The sequence below is a fragment of the Indicator indicator genome, chromosome 6 (assembly GCF_027791375.1).
Source record: "Indicator indicator isolate 239-I01 chromosome 6, UM_Iind_1.1, whole genome shotgun sequence".
NCBI lineage: Eukaryota > Metazoa > Chordata > Aves > Piciformes > Indicatoridae > Indicator > Indicator indicator.
This window is the reverse complement of record NC_072015.1, coordinates 20295573-20311319: the sequence shown is the minus strand read 5'-3', so window position 1 is coordinate 20311319 and position 15747 is coordinate 20295573. Positions and strand designations below refer to the sequence as shown.

The 15747-nt window shown below is 38.7% G+C and overlaps 1 protein-coding gene across 2 annotated transcripts in view; it reads right to left on the bottom strand.

The window, feature by feature from the left end:
* CTNND2 (catenin delta 2) overlaps positions 1-15747 on the bottom strand; it is a 492311-nt gene that overhangs the window by 38419 nt on the left and 438145 nt on the right. For both annotated transcript variants that reach the window (XM_054381916.1, XM_054381917.1), the window contains one exon: positions 35-245. In XM_054381916.1, coding sequence (XP_054237891.1) covers positions 35-245 — 211 coding nt within the window. The remainder of the gene's footprint in view (positions 1-34; positions 246-15747) is intronic.

The following is a 15747-nucleotide window of genomic DNA, read 5'->3' as shown; positions in this document are numbered from 1 at the left end:
GTTAAAAAGGTGCAAGGTGATTTGCAAAACATACTTGTCTCCTTTACTCTTAGATATGCCAACCAGTTTCTCAATGCCTCCTGCGTCTCGTAAGGCCTTGGCATTCTCCATGTTTTTAGTGATGACTTCATGCAGAGTGCAGCAAATGGCAGTAACGGTGTCATCAGACATGGCCTTGCTCGCTGAGCTGTTGCTGTTGTTAGCGCCTGGCAGTCGATGGACCAGATCCCTCATGGCATACTTGCCTTTGTTGAAAGAAAACGAAGGAAGAATTCAGAAGATAGAGCAATAAAGGGTGACGGAGAAGTACAGGGAAAACATGCGAGACTGTTAGCACCATTTGCATAACTGCATGTAATCTAATTTGCTACTGATACCATTTTGGAGCAAGGCACATTTATATGAGTGCATGTTCAAGCATTTCACACATTAGGGACTATCAGTATTTCCATCCTACATCAATTGGAGATTCTGGATATGGCTCCATCATGCCCTTAGTAGAATGCAATGATGATAGTAAAGGCCAAGTATATGCATAAAGGTAACCTGAAAAATAATATAACTCAACAGAACTTAGCAAGTCCTCCTCTCCTGTCACACAACTCATAACTTGTTATTATAAATAAATTATGCATCAGTTATTAAAAACAATACAGTGAATGTAAAGCCAATGCTGTGGTTATTTGTGAAAAATTCTTCTCTAGAGATCGCTATAAGGTTAATTCTATACTACATGCCACAATTTAACTGGGTTTATTATTGTTTCTTAGACTTTATTGCTCAGAGAGGACACAATCTTTCCCACACATCCTCAGCTGTATGCATGGTACTGACCAGAAAGGGAGCCATTTTGACAGCTATTCCTGTCTGGTACTGAGTAAGGAGTTACTTTATACAACACTAACCTTTGGAACTGAAAATCTCCTAAAGGGAAAGGCACATTGAATTTTAAAAATAATGACATTGAGCTGAAGACACGGAACAGAAATTGTTGATTATGGTTGGACTCAATGATCTTACAGGTCTTTTCCAACCTAAATGATTCTATGAATTATTTTTTTTCTTGTTTAAATGAACAGAGATTATTTTTTTCAAAACTGTGTCTGAAAGTCATGTAGTGCTTGTGAAAATAAGACAAAAGTAGTTTCTGAAAATATTTTTATACACATAGAGTAAAAATGCAAATATAAATAAATGTAGAGCAGGATTAGCACCTGCACAAATATACAAGAAGCCTCACATAAATTTTTGAGTGTCAGTATTACGGTAAAATGTCTCCTCAGTCCTTTAATGTGATGAAGACAAGATCAGAGAGAGTGAGGGTCTGATAAAGTTGTTGCTGAATTACCTTCATTGCAGCTGTGCTAGGAATTTGCATACAGCAATCACCATAAGTGTATCATGCAGGATGAAAAGGACAGGAAAATTGGGAAAAATAAATATAATTAGTAACCTAATCTACATCACATTCCATGAATACAATAATTAGATATAATTATTGTATACAATATAATTTAATCAGATTTTTGTGGGAACTTAAAAAAGTTCTGATCAATTAGTATTTATGAGTGCTTATTAAACTCTAATTTCTGAATTTACACATTCAGTTGTGTGTGTCCATACTTGAAAGCAGAGGGAAGATGAAAATCACATATTTTAACTATTAAATTATGTTTATTTCAGACAATTTTGTCTGCTAGACATATAGCTAGAAATATAGTTGTCATTTGGAACTGGTCTAGTATTCCAGGCAATAGTATTCATACCTAGACACACAAAATGCTTCTTACAATAAATAAAGGCTTTGGAGCTATCAGGAAAAGCTCAATAGGAAAACTTAAACACAGTCAAAAAGTGCCACTTCCAGTGAGGCTGCTCACACATGCAGGTAAAGCAGTGACCTCATAGACAGGCATCATGGCTCTGTTTGCACTTCCCGAGGCTCACCAGACAAAGGTGGCAACATCAGCTGGAAGAATAGGTGAGTGGCTAGGCTATAGAGTTGATATAAGCCACTGTTTACATGGTCCTAAAGTCTGTTAAGTGTAACAATGTATTTAGTACTTCGAACACTGTAAGCTATTTGAAAACATATTTAGGATGAAGAAAACCCCTGCCTTAGCCATAAAAAGATGTGTCATTAATTTAATTCAAAACATGACACTAGAATGAAAAAAGCAGTTGTGTTGGTGTGAGCTGAAATTCCCCCCCACCCAACAAGTAACCAGGCTAGCCCAGTCTGGAAGCAAATGAAGGCTGTATATACAAGCAGAGTCTAAAATCTACGATGAAATGCAATGAATATGTACAAATATACAAAATTCACAACATTTACAAATATATACAATCAATAGAAAAGCACAACCGATCTCCCTTTGCTTCCCCCCTAAGGGGACCCTCCCAAAGGGGCCTCTCCCTCCCAGGAGCTTCCCCCCAGACCCCCCTGGACAGAGAAGCAGAGTTAGTTAAGCAGAAAGTTGTTAACTTAGCTGCCAAGGTCAGTGTGTTATCTTCAGCCAGAAGAGAAGAAGAAACAGCAGCCAGACAGCCCAGCAACTGCCCCCACTGCCGAACGCAGAATGTGCAGAGTGCCCACTTTGTTTTGGGTAATAGTTCTTAAACATTTCTATCTACCCAATGGAAGTGTTTAGAACAATCAGTATTTTGCTTTCTTACACCCAATAGTGACTTATTTACATTCTTTCACTTTCTCTGTTCTGAACTTTGCAAGGAAAAATTAAAAAGACAGTTTCAAACCATCACAGCGGTAAATTTGATTTAAAAGGAGTTAAGTTGTGAATGTTAAAAGGACCACTCTTCATACTGCAGAACATACTAAACTCCAGTTCACTTCTCTTAGCTATGTGTTCCTGCTGCTTTATAGCAGACATGAAGGAGAGAATTAGCATTAACTATGGAAGAATTCCTGCTCTTAGGGTGGTGTAAATGTTGAGAAGTGCCAACGAAAGCACAACTACTGCTATATCAGTCCAATGCTGCTGACAACATATGTGATCTTTGACTTCTGCTTTAGTGTGTGTTGCAATCTGGAGACTCATTCCACTTAGATTTTTTTTTTTTTAAATGTTAAGAACCTCTTCTGAAAGCAGAATGAAATGTAGAATAGAAAAATAGTCTTGTAATGCCAGCAAAGTTGTATCTAGCACTACTAGCAGAAAGGCTGGAGTATTCTACTTGCAGCTCAAGAAGCCTCCCTGAGCTGAAGAAGTGAGAACTGCTGAGGGTCCTGGGAAGAAAGGACGATGTATGTGAGAATGACTGTAAAAATACATAGCATTGTTCATTTTCATTTGGGTTCATAAAGAACTGCTTTTCTCTACAAACAAATTCATTTTTTATTTGAGTAATATTACACATTTTAAGACCCGAAACATTTTATGACTTTAAAGAAGATTTACATAATCTGATTAAGCATAACCACTAGCTTAACAAATGAAAAACAAATCACATTCATATGTTCAATTTCACTCATAAAGAAAGGAAGACAGATGTTATATAACCGTAATTTGGGGCCAGTGACATAGGGAAAGGGTTCTCCTCTAGGTGCCTGAGAGCATTTTTCTGACATCATACATTTAAAAGCTGTTTTTCTAAGATAACACTTACATCACTTTTATATTGAGAGGAGGATTCCTCTGTCACCATACACTAAGTCTTCAACTGTGGGATGATAATTTTGCTTACTAAACATTTCAACAATGCAGATTTAACAGCTTTTCCTTTGCATGATAAAGTCCTCACTACATTCCTCCATTACTTTCATCTGGAAACTTTTTCCTTCATAGGATTACACTGATAGCTGTCTTATGAAAGATTCCACCTTCAGAGCACAACAGTAGAACAAACTATTCTTCTGACAGATTTAACAGGAGCAAAAATTTCACAGGTAAGTTTCTACTTTCAGAAATATTTCCTTACTACTGCCTTGAGACTAATTCACTACTATTGTAACCCCATCGATTTAATTTCCTTTTTTACTCATCTCTGGAAGATAATTTTGATGCATTGGCAGATTTATTAAATAGTTGTGACATGGTTCCTAGTTTAAGAGAACAAGACTAGGAAAATTAACCTATTAAAACACAAGAAAATTCAAACAGATATTAAACTAAGAACCTTGTCCTAGAGGTAGAGTTTGGTCTAATAAAAATAATACATCACTGTATTTTCCCCCCTCAGAGATAACACATTAATTCACATTGTGTAGATAGATAATACAAAAATAGCAAAATGTCACCATATTTTGTGGCAACGCTACAGATACCCTACTGCAGAACTACTGGTGCCTGTGTATCACAACATGTGTGAATTTTGTTCTCTTCATTCTAACACGTGTGCTTCATTTATATTCCTAGACATAGGTTTTATCGTCCTTGTGTTTTTAATACCATTCATCTTCAGTATTTCACAGACTTTATGGAAAGAATATTACTGGGAGAGCTCTTGTTACTACTTTCAATCATTACTTAATAAATGTGCCAAAACTGTCTATTTAATTTGGATGGAACTAATTTTGATCCTGAGTCAGTGTATTCAACTGATAGTCTAATAAATTAGAGTGTATCCATCACATGACAGCAGTGGCAGAAATGCCACTACTTTATTTGATAAATAGTTCATTTGTACACCATGCCTTCTCCTTTCAGATGCCATTGGTTTAAGGTATAATTGACTATTGGCACTAAAGTAGCACCTGAAAAGGCCCCTCAGGGTCCAGCTGTTGCTGTTCCAGAGGAATTCTGTCCCTTCTCTGAACACTGAAAATCTTCTACTACATACTGAGATACAAGAGGGGGTGTAAGAACCCAGAGGAAAATGATTATGCTTAGGACAATGTGTAGCAAACTCTGGACTTGCACTGCCTAGACTGTCCAAAGTATTTTGTAGGCATCAGAGCTGCAGTGAATCTCACATGATTTAAGAGGGTAGAGGTTTGCTAGTCTTCCTAGGGAGATTTTCTTCTGCCACTGAAACAAACAATGAGGAAAACCTACTCTGAATTTTAAAAGCAAAATGAGTTTTTGTGGACACAGGAGTAAGCAAACCCAAGAAGATGAAGCAGTGTAATGCCACAGCTGCTGGGCCAGCAGCAAAGGCAGCAAATGGAAGGAGACAAAGTTGTATTTTTGAAAGCAAAGACAACTACAGTACTGAGGTTGAGAAATGCTTGTCCCTGTGGGTAGATGATTACTCCTCAGACTTTGGAGAGTACCAGGAAAAATGCAGCTGAGACAAGAAAAAGAAATAATGTACCTGGAGTGGCAATGATGATTGATAAAGGAGGAGTCCTACTCCAGAAGGCAGGGCAGCACAAGCTGTAATGAGGGTCATTAGCCACTGCAAAGTTTAATGCCCTCTTGCTCAGCACTGAATGACACGGCTGCGTCCAGACAGGCTTTCCACTGCAACCACTGAATCAGTGACTTTGCTCTTCACCTCTTGCTGCTGCTTGTGGGTTTTGTAGCCCTACCCCCAGCTGTTTCTGCCTTCTAGGTAACGTTTAGCATCATTTGGGTGGAGAGTTGAGTTTAGTATGTACTTTATTTGGCTCATTACATACTGAGGTGTGTCAGCTTCAATATTAAAATTGCAGTTTGGACATCCTGGTCTTCAAAATATGTTTTCAAGTTGGGTCTTTATGTTATTTTAACCTTGCTTCATTTGTTTTAGCCAGAACAGGGGCACCTTATCCTCAAAAGACTCTCCTTCAGCCATTTGGCCAGCCAGCTTTGCAGATCTTCACTTAACATAGATGACCTTGGTCCTGAAGCACACTAAGTTAACTCTCATTCCCGTCCCACGGTAAGATAGGGAGCCATCCCACCTACTCTGCTTCATAATATATAGTCTCTAGCATGACTGACTGCACCTTACATTGTATGTGAAGGAACTATAAGTCATACAGTTTGTATATAGCAACTCTGTCTTCCCTTTACCTGGTGACTTTTGGTTTGACATGACATAAGCTATTGACAGAGGAAACTTATGAAAAGCAAAGGCAGTGGCTACTGTCAAACCCATATGGCCTGACCAGTGCTAATTAATGATTTGTGATGTTGCTCATCACAACAGATCATTTTCTTGTTCCTGACTCCACTGTGCATGAAGTAGTATTGGAAGAGAAAATTGGAAAAATCCCATGCTGAAAAGGATGAACCTAAAAAACATGAGCACCACTACTTCCAGCAAGTGTCAGAGAACAGGAGACTGTGCAGAAACATTTGTAATCTCTAGCACTTCAGAAGACATTTCACTACATGTTAAGTGGCTATAGTACTGCAATTATCTCTATCAAAAAATTTATAATCTCAGTTCAGTTATTTGTAAGAGATTGAGTGCTGAGTTATAGTGGTTTGAGTAAGACCTCAAAACTCCTAGGCTGGAGCCACTGCTTCAGCTGCTGCCTGCTAATTAAGTCAGGATAATGAATGTTTGGAGCTAGAGAACAATGATGGATTTAATTTCCTTGCAGGTTTATTGTAACTTAAATGTTAAGACTCTGTGGAGATAATTTATTTTTTGCAGAAGATAGACAGAATAAAAACACGTTGCATATACATGCCTTCCTGTGCCCCCAAACATCCAGGTGCATTTTGCTCATGGCTGCTGAGAGGTAATAAAAGATCAAGCGGATGTCTCAGCCTCCATCTCCCCCTCAGAAAAACAATACACACTTTTCACTTTTCCACCACCTCTGATGACAGGCAGCAAGATTTCAAGACATCAGATTGGTACTCTGTATGGACCAGGACAAAAAGGAAGAGTATCTTTCCTGATGCATTGTACATGATGTGCCATTCATTGGTTTTCTTTTTAAAAACTCTTTTTTACCAAGAATTAATGCAGCCATAGGTACTGTAGCATATAATGCCCTACAGGGAGCAGGAACATTCATCTTTTACAGTTTCAGGAAAGAAACCCTCAAACTCTCATACAGTGATGAAAGTAGATGAATCACCAGTATCTGTGTTGCCAATGACAATTCAGATTTGCTTGTAAAAGAATCAAGTATCTACAAGGGTTACCAATACAGAAGCTTTTATCTTTTAAAAAAGATTAAAGATCCTGGTTCTGTATTTTGCAAGAGAAAGTTGTGGCATGAGACGAACAAAGAAAACAAAGGGATGGAAGGTTGGTATGTATAGCAGCTAGTAGCATTGGACAAAGACAAAATAGATGCATTTTGGTATTTTCACCCTGAACACACCATGGGAAATCGCAGCTGGGTGCAATGCAATCACAGCTTTTCAGCAAATTGCTTTCTCCATGATCCTTCAGAGACTTTCTCTCCTGTAGCACCATTTTAACCCAGCCACCTTGCTTCTTCAACTTCTCTGTTTCCAGAAACATAACTTTTCCATTTCATACACTTTCTGCCTCCCTCTGGCTGACCATTTTTCTTGCTTTCAACTCATCTTCTCAGGGCTGCCCCCTCTTACTCCTGTTACATGACTGGTATTTTTTCCTCTTGACCTGTACACCCCCAGCCCTTTGGGTCGTAACTATTAAACTTTCATGTTCCTTTAACATTTCTTGCATATCTGAAATTTTGGAGTATGTCTCCCCATCTGCCTTGTCTGCAAAGCTTTTTCATTCTCTCCTCATATTGGTTAAAACACCTTCAGTTAGATGCTCAGCTAGATCCTGGTTTTGTCACAGCCTTGCCTGCCCATGATCCCCACACCAGCCTCCTGTTCTGAAATAAAGCAAATTTCACCTAGCTTACAAGGATAGACTTTAGACTTGAGAATACCAATGTGTTCAAAAGCTATTGCTCTTGTACTGTTCTTGTTGCCTCTCATTTATATTTCAGTTCCACAGAAAACTATCTGTTTAATCTACTGTTCTAATGCTGATTTTATCACTCAGTGGAATACCTTCAAATTCTTTCACACAGCAAGACTGAAGATATTCAGGCTTTGTGTTAGTGGTTGCCTTAAAACCTAGAGATTGAAGAACTTTCAGGGCTCTCTATCTGGCCACAAACAGCTAATTCATACAGCATACTTGTCCCAACATGTGCTTTAAAGGCTAGATCTATGTTTACACTTTGCATGCAGAAGCACTTCACTTGGCTCCACCTGAGTGTATTGAGAACCTCCTGTATATCTCTGTCACTTTCAAATTTGCTGCTGCCGTTTCAGCAGTTGTCATGGGATGCAAATTGCCACAGAAAAGTGCAGAAATAGATTCGTAGGCACCACAGCCAAACTGGGTTTCTGTTTCTTAGCAGCATGTCCCACTTAGCATAGTGGATTGCTTCTATTTTGAATGCTAATCTGTGTATCAGCTGAGCAATTTCAAAGACCTCTCTTTCATGCTCATCAACCATCAAACACAGGCAGCCCAACTCAAAGTTAATTCTCTGACTTGCAGTCTGTTTGGAAGATGAATTTGGGAAGAGGGTCAGTACTTGATCTGCCTCATTATCAGTTGACCTGATATGCCAAACAGCTTTTTGGTCCACAGAAGAAGAAAAATCTCCACCAGTAAGCTTTTACTGTCAGCATTTTTTAAGGTAAACTGTCACACCACTGAAGATATTACTGCTCTTCTGTTGTTTTCTCACCCCTGGTCAGAAAAAAAGCATTTAAGTGGTAGCTTTGGCTGTCTCCTTTGCAGTCTTTGCTTTGGTGGGTTTGCTGGGAATGAAACTGAAGGACTACGTTTTATTATTCTTGGATCCAAAGAATTTGATCTTTCCTGATTGGGTTTTACATCCAGAATGGAAGGAGTCCATGTGGGCAATCACTCAATTTCCTTTGTAATTTGTTCTGTTTACATTTCCTGCCAGATATACAAAATGGAAAAGGCATTGAAAGGAGTTGTTAGCCTACCTATTCACCCAGGTGGGGCAAATATATCTAGTTAATAAGCTCCTTCACACACTCACAGATTTATTTCTCATTTAGACTGTACTGGCATTTTTCCTTTCATCTTTCCAAGAGCTCAAGGTAAAAAAGACTCTGCAAAGGGGAGTGATTCCTCAGTTTAATTGCTGCAGGCAAAGTTTTCTGATTACTGGAGTTGGTTTTAGTTCCTTGCTATCCTCTTCCCTGCTCCCTGTAGAGAATAGAGCTTTTGGAAGGCTTAATTTAAAAAAAAATATATATAGTACTTTAATTAATGTTATGATTAATCAGTGTTTCTAAAGTCCTTTGAAGAGAAAAAGGCCTATGTGAGTGTTGAGTGGAATTTTAGTTTTATCTGTATTATTTTCAGAGATGGGATAATACTTTGCTAATAGTCTGGTTCAAGGGACTTTAAATTAGGCCATAAGAAATAAGAAAGTAATCTATTTTTGGAAAGATAAGTTTAGGCTTCAAGATCTCTGCCCTGTTCCAACACTCACTGAAATTAATGAGCCTGTCTACCAATGTCAAAAGGTATTAAATTGGATTCATGAAGAAGTAGTTTTTCTTTCTACTCTGGCTTTCACTTTGTGTCCAAAACAGAACAAGATTCTGTCAGGAGACTGATGTAACTGAAGTGATTTTCAACTAGACATTATCCCGCTTTAACTGTTCATGAAGCAATTACTATTTGTTTGCTACTGTTTTTCCACTTCTTCACTTGTGCTATAATACTGCCTGGAGCTCATAAGCAAAATTGTCCCCACTGTATCTGAAAGACTGATTATTCTTGCATGCTTTTATATGCAGTTACAACAACATCAGGGGGGAACATACAAAAATTGTTATGTTTAGAGATGTACATTAAAATACTAAGACAAGACTAAAATGGATCATCATGATACAGTCTGTTACTAAATAAAATGAATTGATGTAAATGTGTTGTCAATAAATATAAATCTCAGTAAAGTAATAATGTATTTTGAAAACAACTCTGTCACAAACATCAAACCCATTCCAAGTCATACTGCAATGTTCATATATTCTTTAATTGCTGCAATGTTCAAACATTTCTTAAATCATCACCATAAAAACCCCACATGGAGCATGACAGCAAAACAAGAATACTGAGAACACATATCAGTATTTCACATTGCTTTCCTGTCTACCATATAATAAAATAATTTACAGTGAATAACAATATTCTGGTTAGTATCTAAGGCTCAGTGAAATCATACACTACACTGATGTCAATCTTTGGGAGAAGTACACTGTGGAAAAGAAAAAGAACAAGTAGAAAAATAGCAACAGAAAAGGTTCTAACTGTTTAAAATAGATCCATGAAAGGGTCAGAGTATAATACAGTATTTGCCTTTTTTCTGCAAGCCCTCATGAAGACACAGCATCCATCTGTTGAACAGCTAATGTATCAATGTAACTAAAACACATTGTAGAAAGGTCTGCTATAGTAATCAAGTTATAGGTGCATTTATTAGAAAGAGGGTTTCTTGCACTGGTCATGCAGAAAGTGGAGAGGTAATTTGTTTTACTAGGTATTTTTTAGAGGTCAATTAATTTTATGGATAATACTAATGTTCTGACTCAGTTTAATTTAAACAGAGTGCTTTGTGTTCTTAGCAGCACATTCACTGGAAAAGAGCAAATTATATTGTAGTTTTGTATTTTAATTCATCTGAAGCTACTATAATTTAAAGGCCTGAATACACTAGGCACGTAAGCAAGGATATGGTGGAGAGTGAAAATAAGCATTGTGTTCTCATAGGAATGGCAAAAATGCATCCAATAAGCTTCTTTAATTAATGTACATTATTTTTTGTTTCAACTACATGACTAGTTTTTGCATTTTTCATTAAAAAAAAAATCCTCAGCTCTTCTTAATTGTACAGCTCATTATTAGCTTTATTTAAACAAAGTGTGACATAAATCCTAGTCTCTACTCCTTCATCAGAATATGGATTTACCAGAGCACCATGTCTGTGCTTCCTCAGGAGGTGGCAGTCAAAGGGTTCACAACGTGACTTGGGTTTGGGTTGTGCTACTGTTGTCCCTTCCAACATAACAGCTCCAGGTGGCATCTTCAGGCTAGCAGCTGATCAAGTCGTTTCTCTAGTGGCCCTCAAAGAAACCTCACCTCCAGATGACCACTTGAGCTTGCTCAGTGTCACCAAATTGTTCATTTTTAATCCTGAGTCACAACTGTTCACCCACATCTGGACACATTGAGTGATGAACCTCAGGACTGTATACTAACCAAATTGTCCTTCTCTTACCTCCACAGGGATGCAACTGCCCACATGGCAAGAGTCAGTCTAGACATCAGACTTCATATGCTAGACTTGATCTCCTTCCTGTACAGAGGAAAGGGCTTAAAGCCCATAATCTCTTAGATGATTCAAGATCTTCCCTCTCAAACCTCTGCAAAGTTGGCTGATTTCTGCTACTCCCAAAGTGAGTGGGAGAATTGGGTAAGCCTTCCAAAAGTCTTCTCCTCTCTCCAGAGTTGCAGAAAAGAAAAATCTGCCAGAGAGTGGCTATCTCCTTGGCTCCATGTGCCTTATGCTAAGGGGTTAGACTGCTCTGAATGGCTAGAGGGGGAGTCAAAGCATATCATGTAGTCAGCAGCCTTGCTACTTCCCTTTGACGTGGTAAAAATATAACCTACACTCTGTAACTCAGGGAAAGGGATTGGAGATTGGGTTTGAAGTACTAGAAAATATTTAACTTAACAACAACAAAAACCAAAATACTGTGAGTCAAACAGCAAGTGAGAGGTCAGATACAACACTGATCTCCTAACCACAGGAGATTTAGAAGACAACATTCCCAAAGGTAGTTTCTTCTTGCTCCACTGCAAATGAAAAATTAAATCTGCAGAACACCACATTCCTTCTGTGAGAGCAAGAGTTGTTGTCAGTGTCACCTTTAAAAATTTTGCACACAAATATGTGAGTTTGCATAGGCACATGCTAACAGTAAGCATTTCCCTCTACTTAAAATTAGCACTCTGCTAGATTAATCCTGAGTTATACAATCCTAATAATGTACAAAATAGATCACTTTAAGAGTACCCTGAGGGGCACATAGTTTAAGAGATCCTGTAACTTTTCTCCTGAGAGGAGGCAATTTACTCTGCTCGTGTTGCACATTAGATCTACCAAACAGCAGGTGAACTCTGAACACCACCACTGCACATTCTTTTGGTACACTGAGCTTAATTAGTGCCTTGTGCTGCAAAATCTGTAAACTTGGACTAGGAGCTTTTTTTACCTTTTTTAGGGTTACAGAGAACTTCTTAGTGTTTTGAGAGGAAAAGCAGAAATCTGTATCTTGAATAAAATGCAAGGACAGCCATAAACTAGTAGGGTCGTTTGCTGATTAATTAAAAGACTAAATTCCCTGTGTTAGAAAGATAGCCTACCTCTGCTTCTGTTTCCCAAAAGACTAAGTGTATAAAACCGAGCTGCAACTATATATTAATGAAGTGACAAGCTTAGTCTTGTTTGACTGTGGATCTTGATACTTCTGGTAGCAAAAATGAAACAAACATTGATGCAAATAATTTCTTTATAAATCCCAGAACAGTTGAGATTGACAGGACCTCTAGATACCACCTAGTCCAACCTCTCTGCTCAAAGTATGGTCAGATTGTTATTTTCTTGTACTCAGATGGAATTTCCTGTGTTTCGATTTGTGACCACAACCCTTTGCCCCGGCACCAGGCATAACCAAGAAGAGTCTGGGATGAGATCCCCATGACATTTCTCTTCTTTAGGCTGAACAGTCCCTGCTCTCCCAGCTTCATTACAGGAGAGGTGTTCCAGCCACATAACCGTCCTTGAGGCCCTACATTGAACTTTCTGCAGTATGTCCATGTCAATCTTGTACTGGGGATTCTAGAACAGGACCTAGCACTCCAGGAGTGGCCTCATCAGTGCTGAGTAAAGGGGAACAATCATCTCCATTGAGCAGGTAACACTCCTAACGCAGTCCAGGAAGCCGTTCACTCATTTTGCTGCTGGAGCAGGCTGCTGAGCCATGGATTTTAAAAGATTTTTCTTGGTAGTTAAAGTGATGGAAATGTGATTGGAACAATGAATTTAAGACCATGTTTTTTAAGCCCTTTATACCTCTGGCCACTAACCCCTCATAAGCCAAACCCAAACCCCTACCCCAGCACCATGGCAAAACCAAAGACCTAAACCCTAATCCTTTATCTTATCCCCATCCTAAATCCTTGTCCTGGTCAATAACCTTAAATTCCTGTCCCTAGCCCTAACATCAGAATTTGGTGCTACTCCTGACTGAACCCCCAACCTTATACCCTGGTTACCAAAACCCCTTTCCAGAACCCTCAAGCCTCACTTAAAGCCCTTCTCTAACTCCAAAGACTAATCACTCCTAAACAAGTCAAAGTCTGTCCTCCAGAAGTCCAAGGATTTAGTTCTGTTGTCTCCTCTCCTAACCTCACTTGGAACTGTAAATTCCACCATCACTTTGTCCAACATGTTCACCAACCTTTACACCTGCTACTAGTCCTTCTCTGTTTAGGAGCAGATGTGAGAAAATTGGTGCAACAAGGAAGGGTGATTTTGTGGCTGTAAGGGGGACCCAGGTGATGGGCCATCAATATGCGACCATATTTGTTAAGCCTTTACCACTAAATCTGACCACTAACTCAAAGCCTGATTCCTACCCCTACCCCCCTCCCAAATTCTAATCACTGACTCCACTATCACAAACACAAATCTGAGGCCATAACAAAAAATAACTGGTAAAAGAAGAACGTAACTTACCACAAGAAATATTTGTAATTGTCATAATAAAGCTGAGCAGGAGCAGTGACATAAGGTTGCATTTATTACTGTCTCAAGAAAACATTAGCTTTCACCATACGAGAAAATTAAAGGTTTTGCTCCCACTAGCCATGGTGTTTCTGCAGGATCAAGCTGTTCCCCAGATTATTTGACTTAGCAGAAACACACAATTAGAATTCCTGACTATGAATCAAACTCAGTGGAAAGCAGCTGGAGGATAGTGATGCACCTGATGCAGTGCACTTGCAAATGTCACTGGTCTTCCTTTTGACAATTATGCTAAATACTTTATTTAAATGGCATCACTAAACTTAACGGATCTTAAATGTCATAGCCCTACTCTTAAAAAAAATTCCACTCACATAAATGAAACTTTTGTGAACAAAATGAGGGAAGGAGAAAGAATGTTAGTACTGGAGCACCAATTTTTGAGTGAGAGGTAGTTAACAGCAATATCATGCAGCCACATGTTCTTTTAAATATGGGCTTGTTATCTATTATAATCAGCAAGATAAAAATATTTGCAGTCATGTTGCATGACATTTATGGCAGATAAACCACAATGAAAAGATTTTTTAGCACTCATTCCTATAAAGCACACTCTTCACAATTATGTGATATTCTACTGGATATTTCTTTGTTTCCAGATTTATTGACATGCATATTTTTATCTTTGAAAATGCTTGAACTATATGCTCAGTACATATTTATTTCAGTTATTACAAGTAAATATCTTGGAGGATAACTTGGTACTAGGCCCACTTCTGAGCTATGAAATCCTCATCTGAACACAAAGTAAAGTTGATAAATCTGTCACCTATATTCAAGTCCTCTTAGTCCTGGGATTATTTTTCCTTTCAGAGACTGACTCAGATAATGCTCTCCTTATAATTCATAGAAGTATTTAGATACACATGAAAAAAAGTTTGTATTACTATCAACTAAATTTCATAATAACACCTAGAATCAGAGTAACTGACGTTGGAAAGGATATGTGCAATTTGTATTGCCCAACCTCCCAGCCCTAAGCAAATGCAAAACCAATGCAATGCAAAACCAATGCAATACAAAACCATCACAACAACAGAGACAACAGCACATCACTAGAAGAGGACTGGTTTTTAAAATTTGTGTGTTCTATCTGATATAGTTGACATAATATACTGGATGACATATACAGTTCCTCTAGAGCTCTCCTCCTGAAAAGGCCTCCTATACACAATGAAATAAATATTTAAATATCACAGAATCACAGAATCAATAAGGTTGGAAAAGACATCAAGGATCATCAAAGTCCAACCTGTCACCCAAGACCTCATGACCACTAAACCATGGCACCAAGTGCCATGTCCAATCCCCTCTTGAACACCTCCAGGCATGGTGACTCCACCACCTCCCTGGGCAGCACATTCCAATGTCTAATAACTCTCTCCGTGAAGAACTTTCTCCTCGCCTCGAGCCTAAACCTCCCCTGGTGCAGCTTGAGACTGTGTCCTCTTGTTCAGGTGGTGGTTGCCTGGGAGAAGAGACCTCCTGGCTACAACCTCCCTTCAGGTAGCTGTAGACAGCAGTGAAGTCACCCCTGAGCCTCCTCTTCTCCAGGCTAAACAATCCCAGCTCCTTCAGCCTCTCCTCGTAGGGCTTGTGATCAAGGCCTCTCATCAGCCTCGTTGCCCTTCTCTGGCAATTGAGGGGCCCAGAACTGGACACAGTACTCAAGGTGCAGCCTAATCAGTGCTGAGTACAGGACTCATGTCTCTTCAGCTTGTGCATGTGCATGTTTAGTCTCTTATCACAGCACAATTTTAAAACAGTATTTTGCCTACATAAAGACCCCCAAACTTTCTTTAATACAACTACATTAAGATTTTAAATTGAGCACGTTTCATCAATCTCAAAAACCTCTGCTTCTTTTCTTTTGTCACAGCAGTTGAAACCTGATGCCACTTTTCAAATATGTTGCCATTTGGGAGAAAAGTGATTATAAGATTGTGATGTTAGCCTTTATTCTTGTAGACGTGCAGCCTGCAGGAATGAAG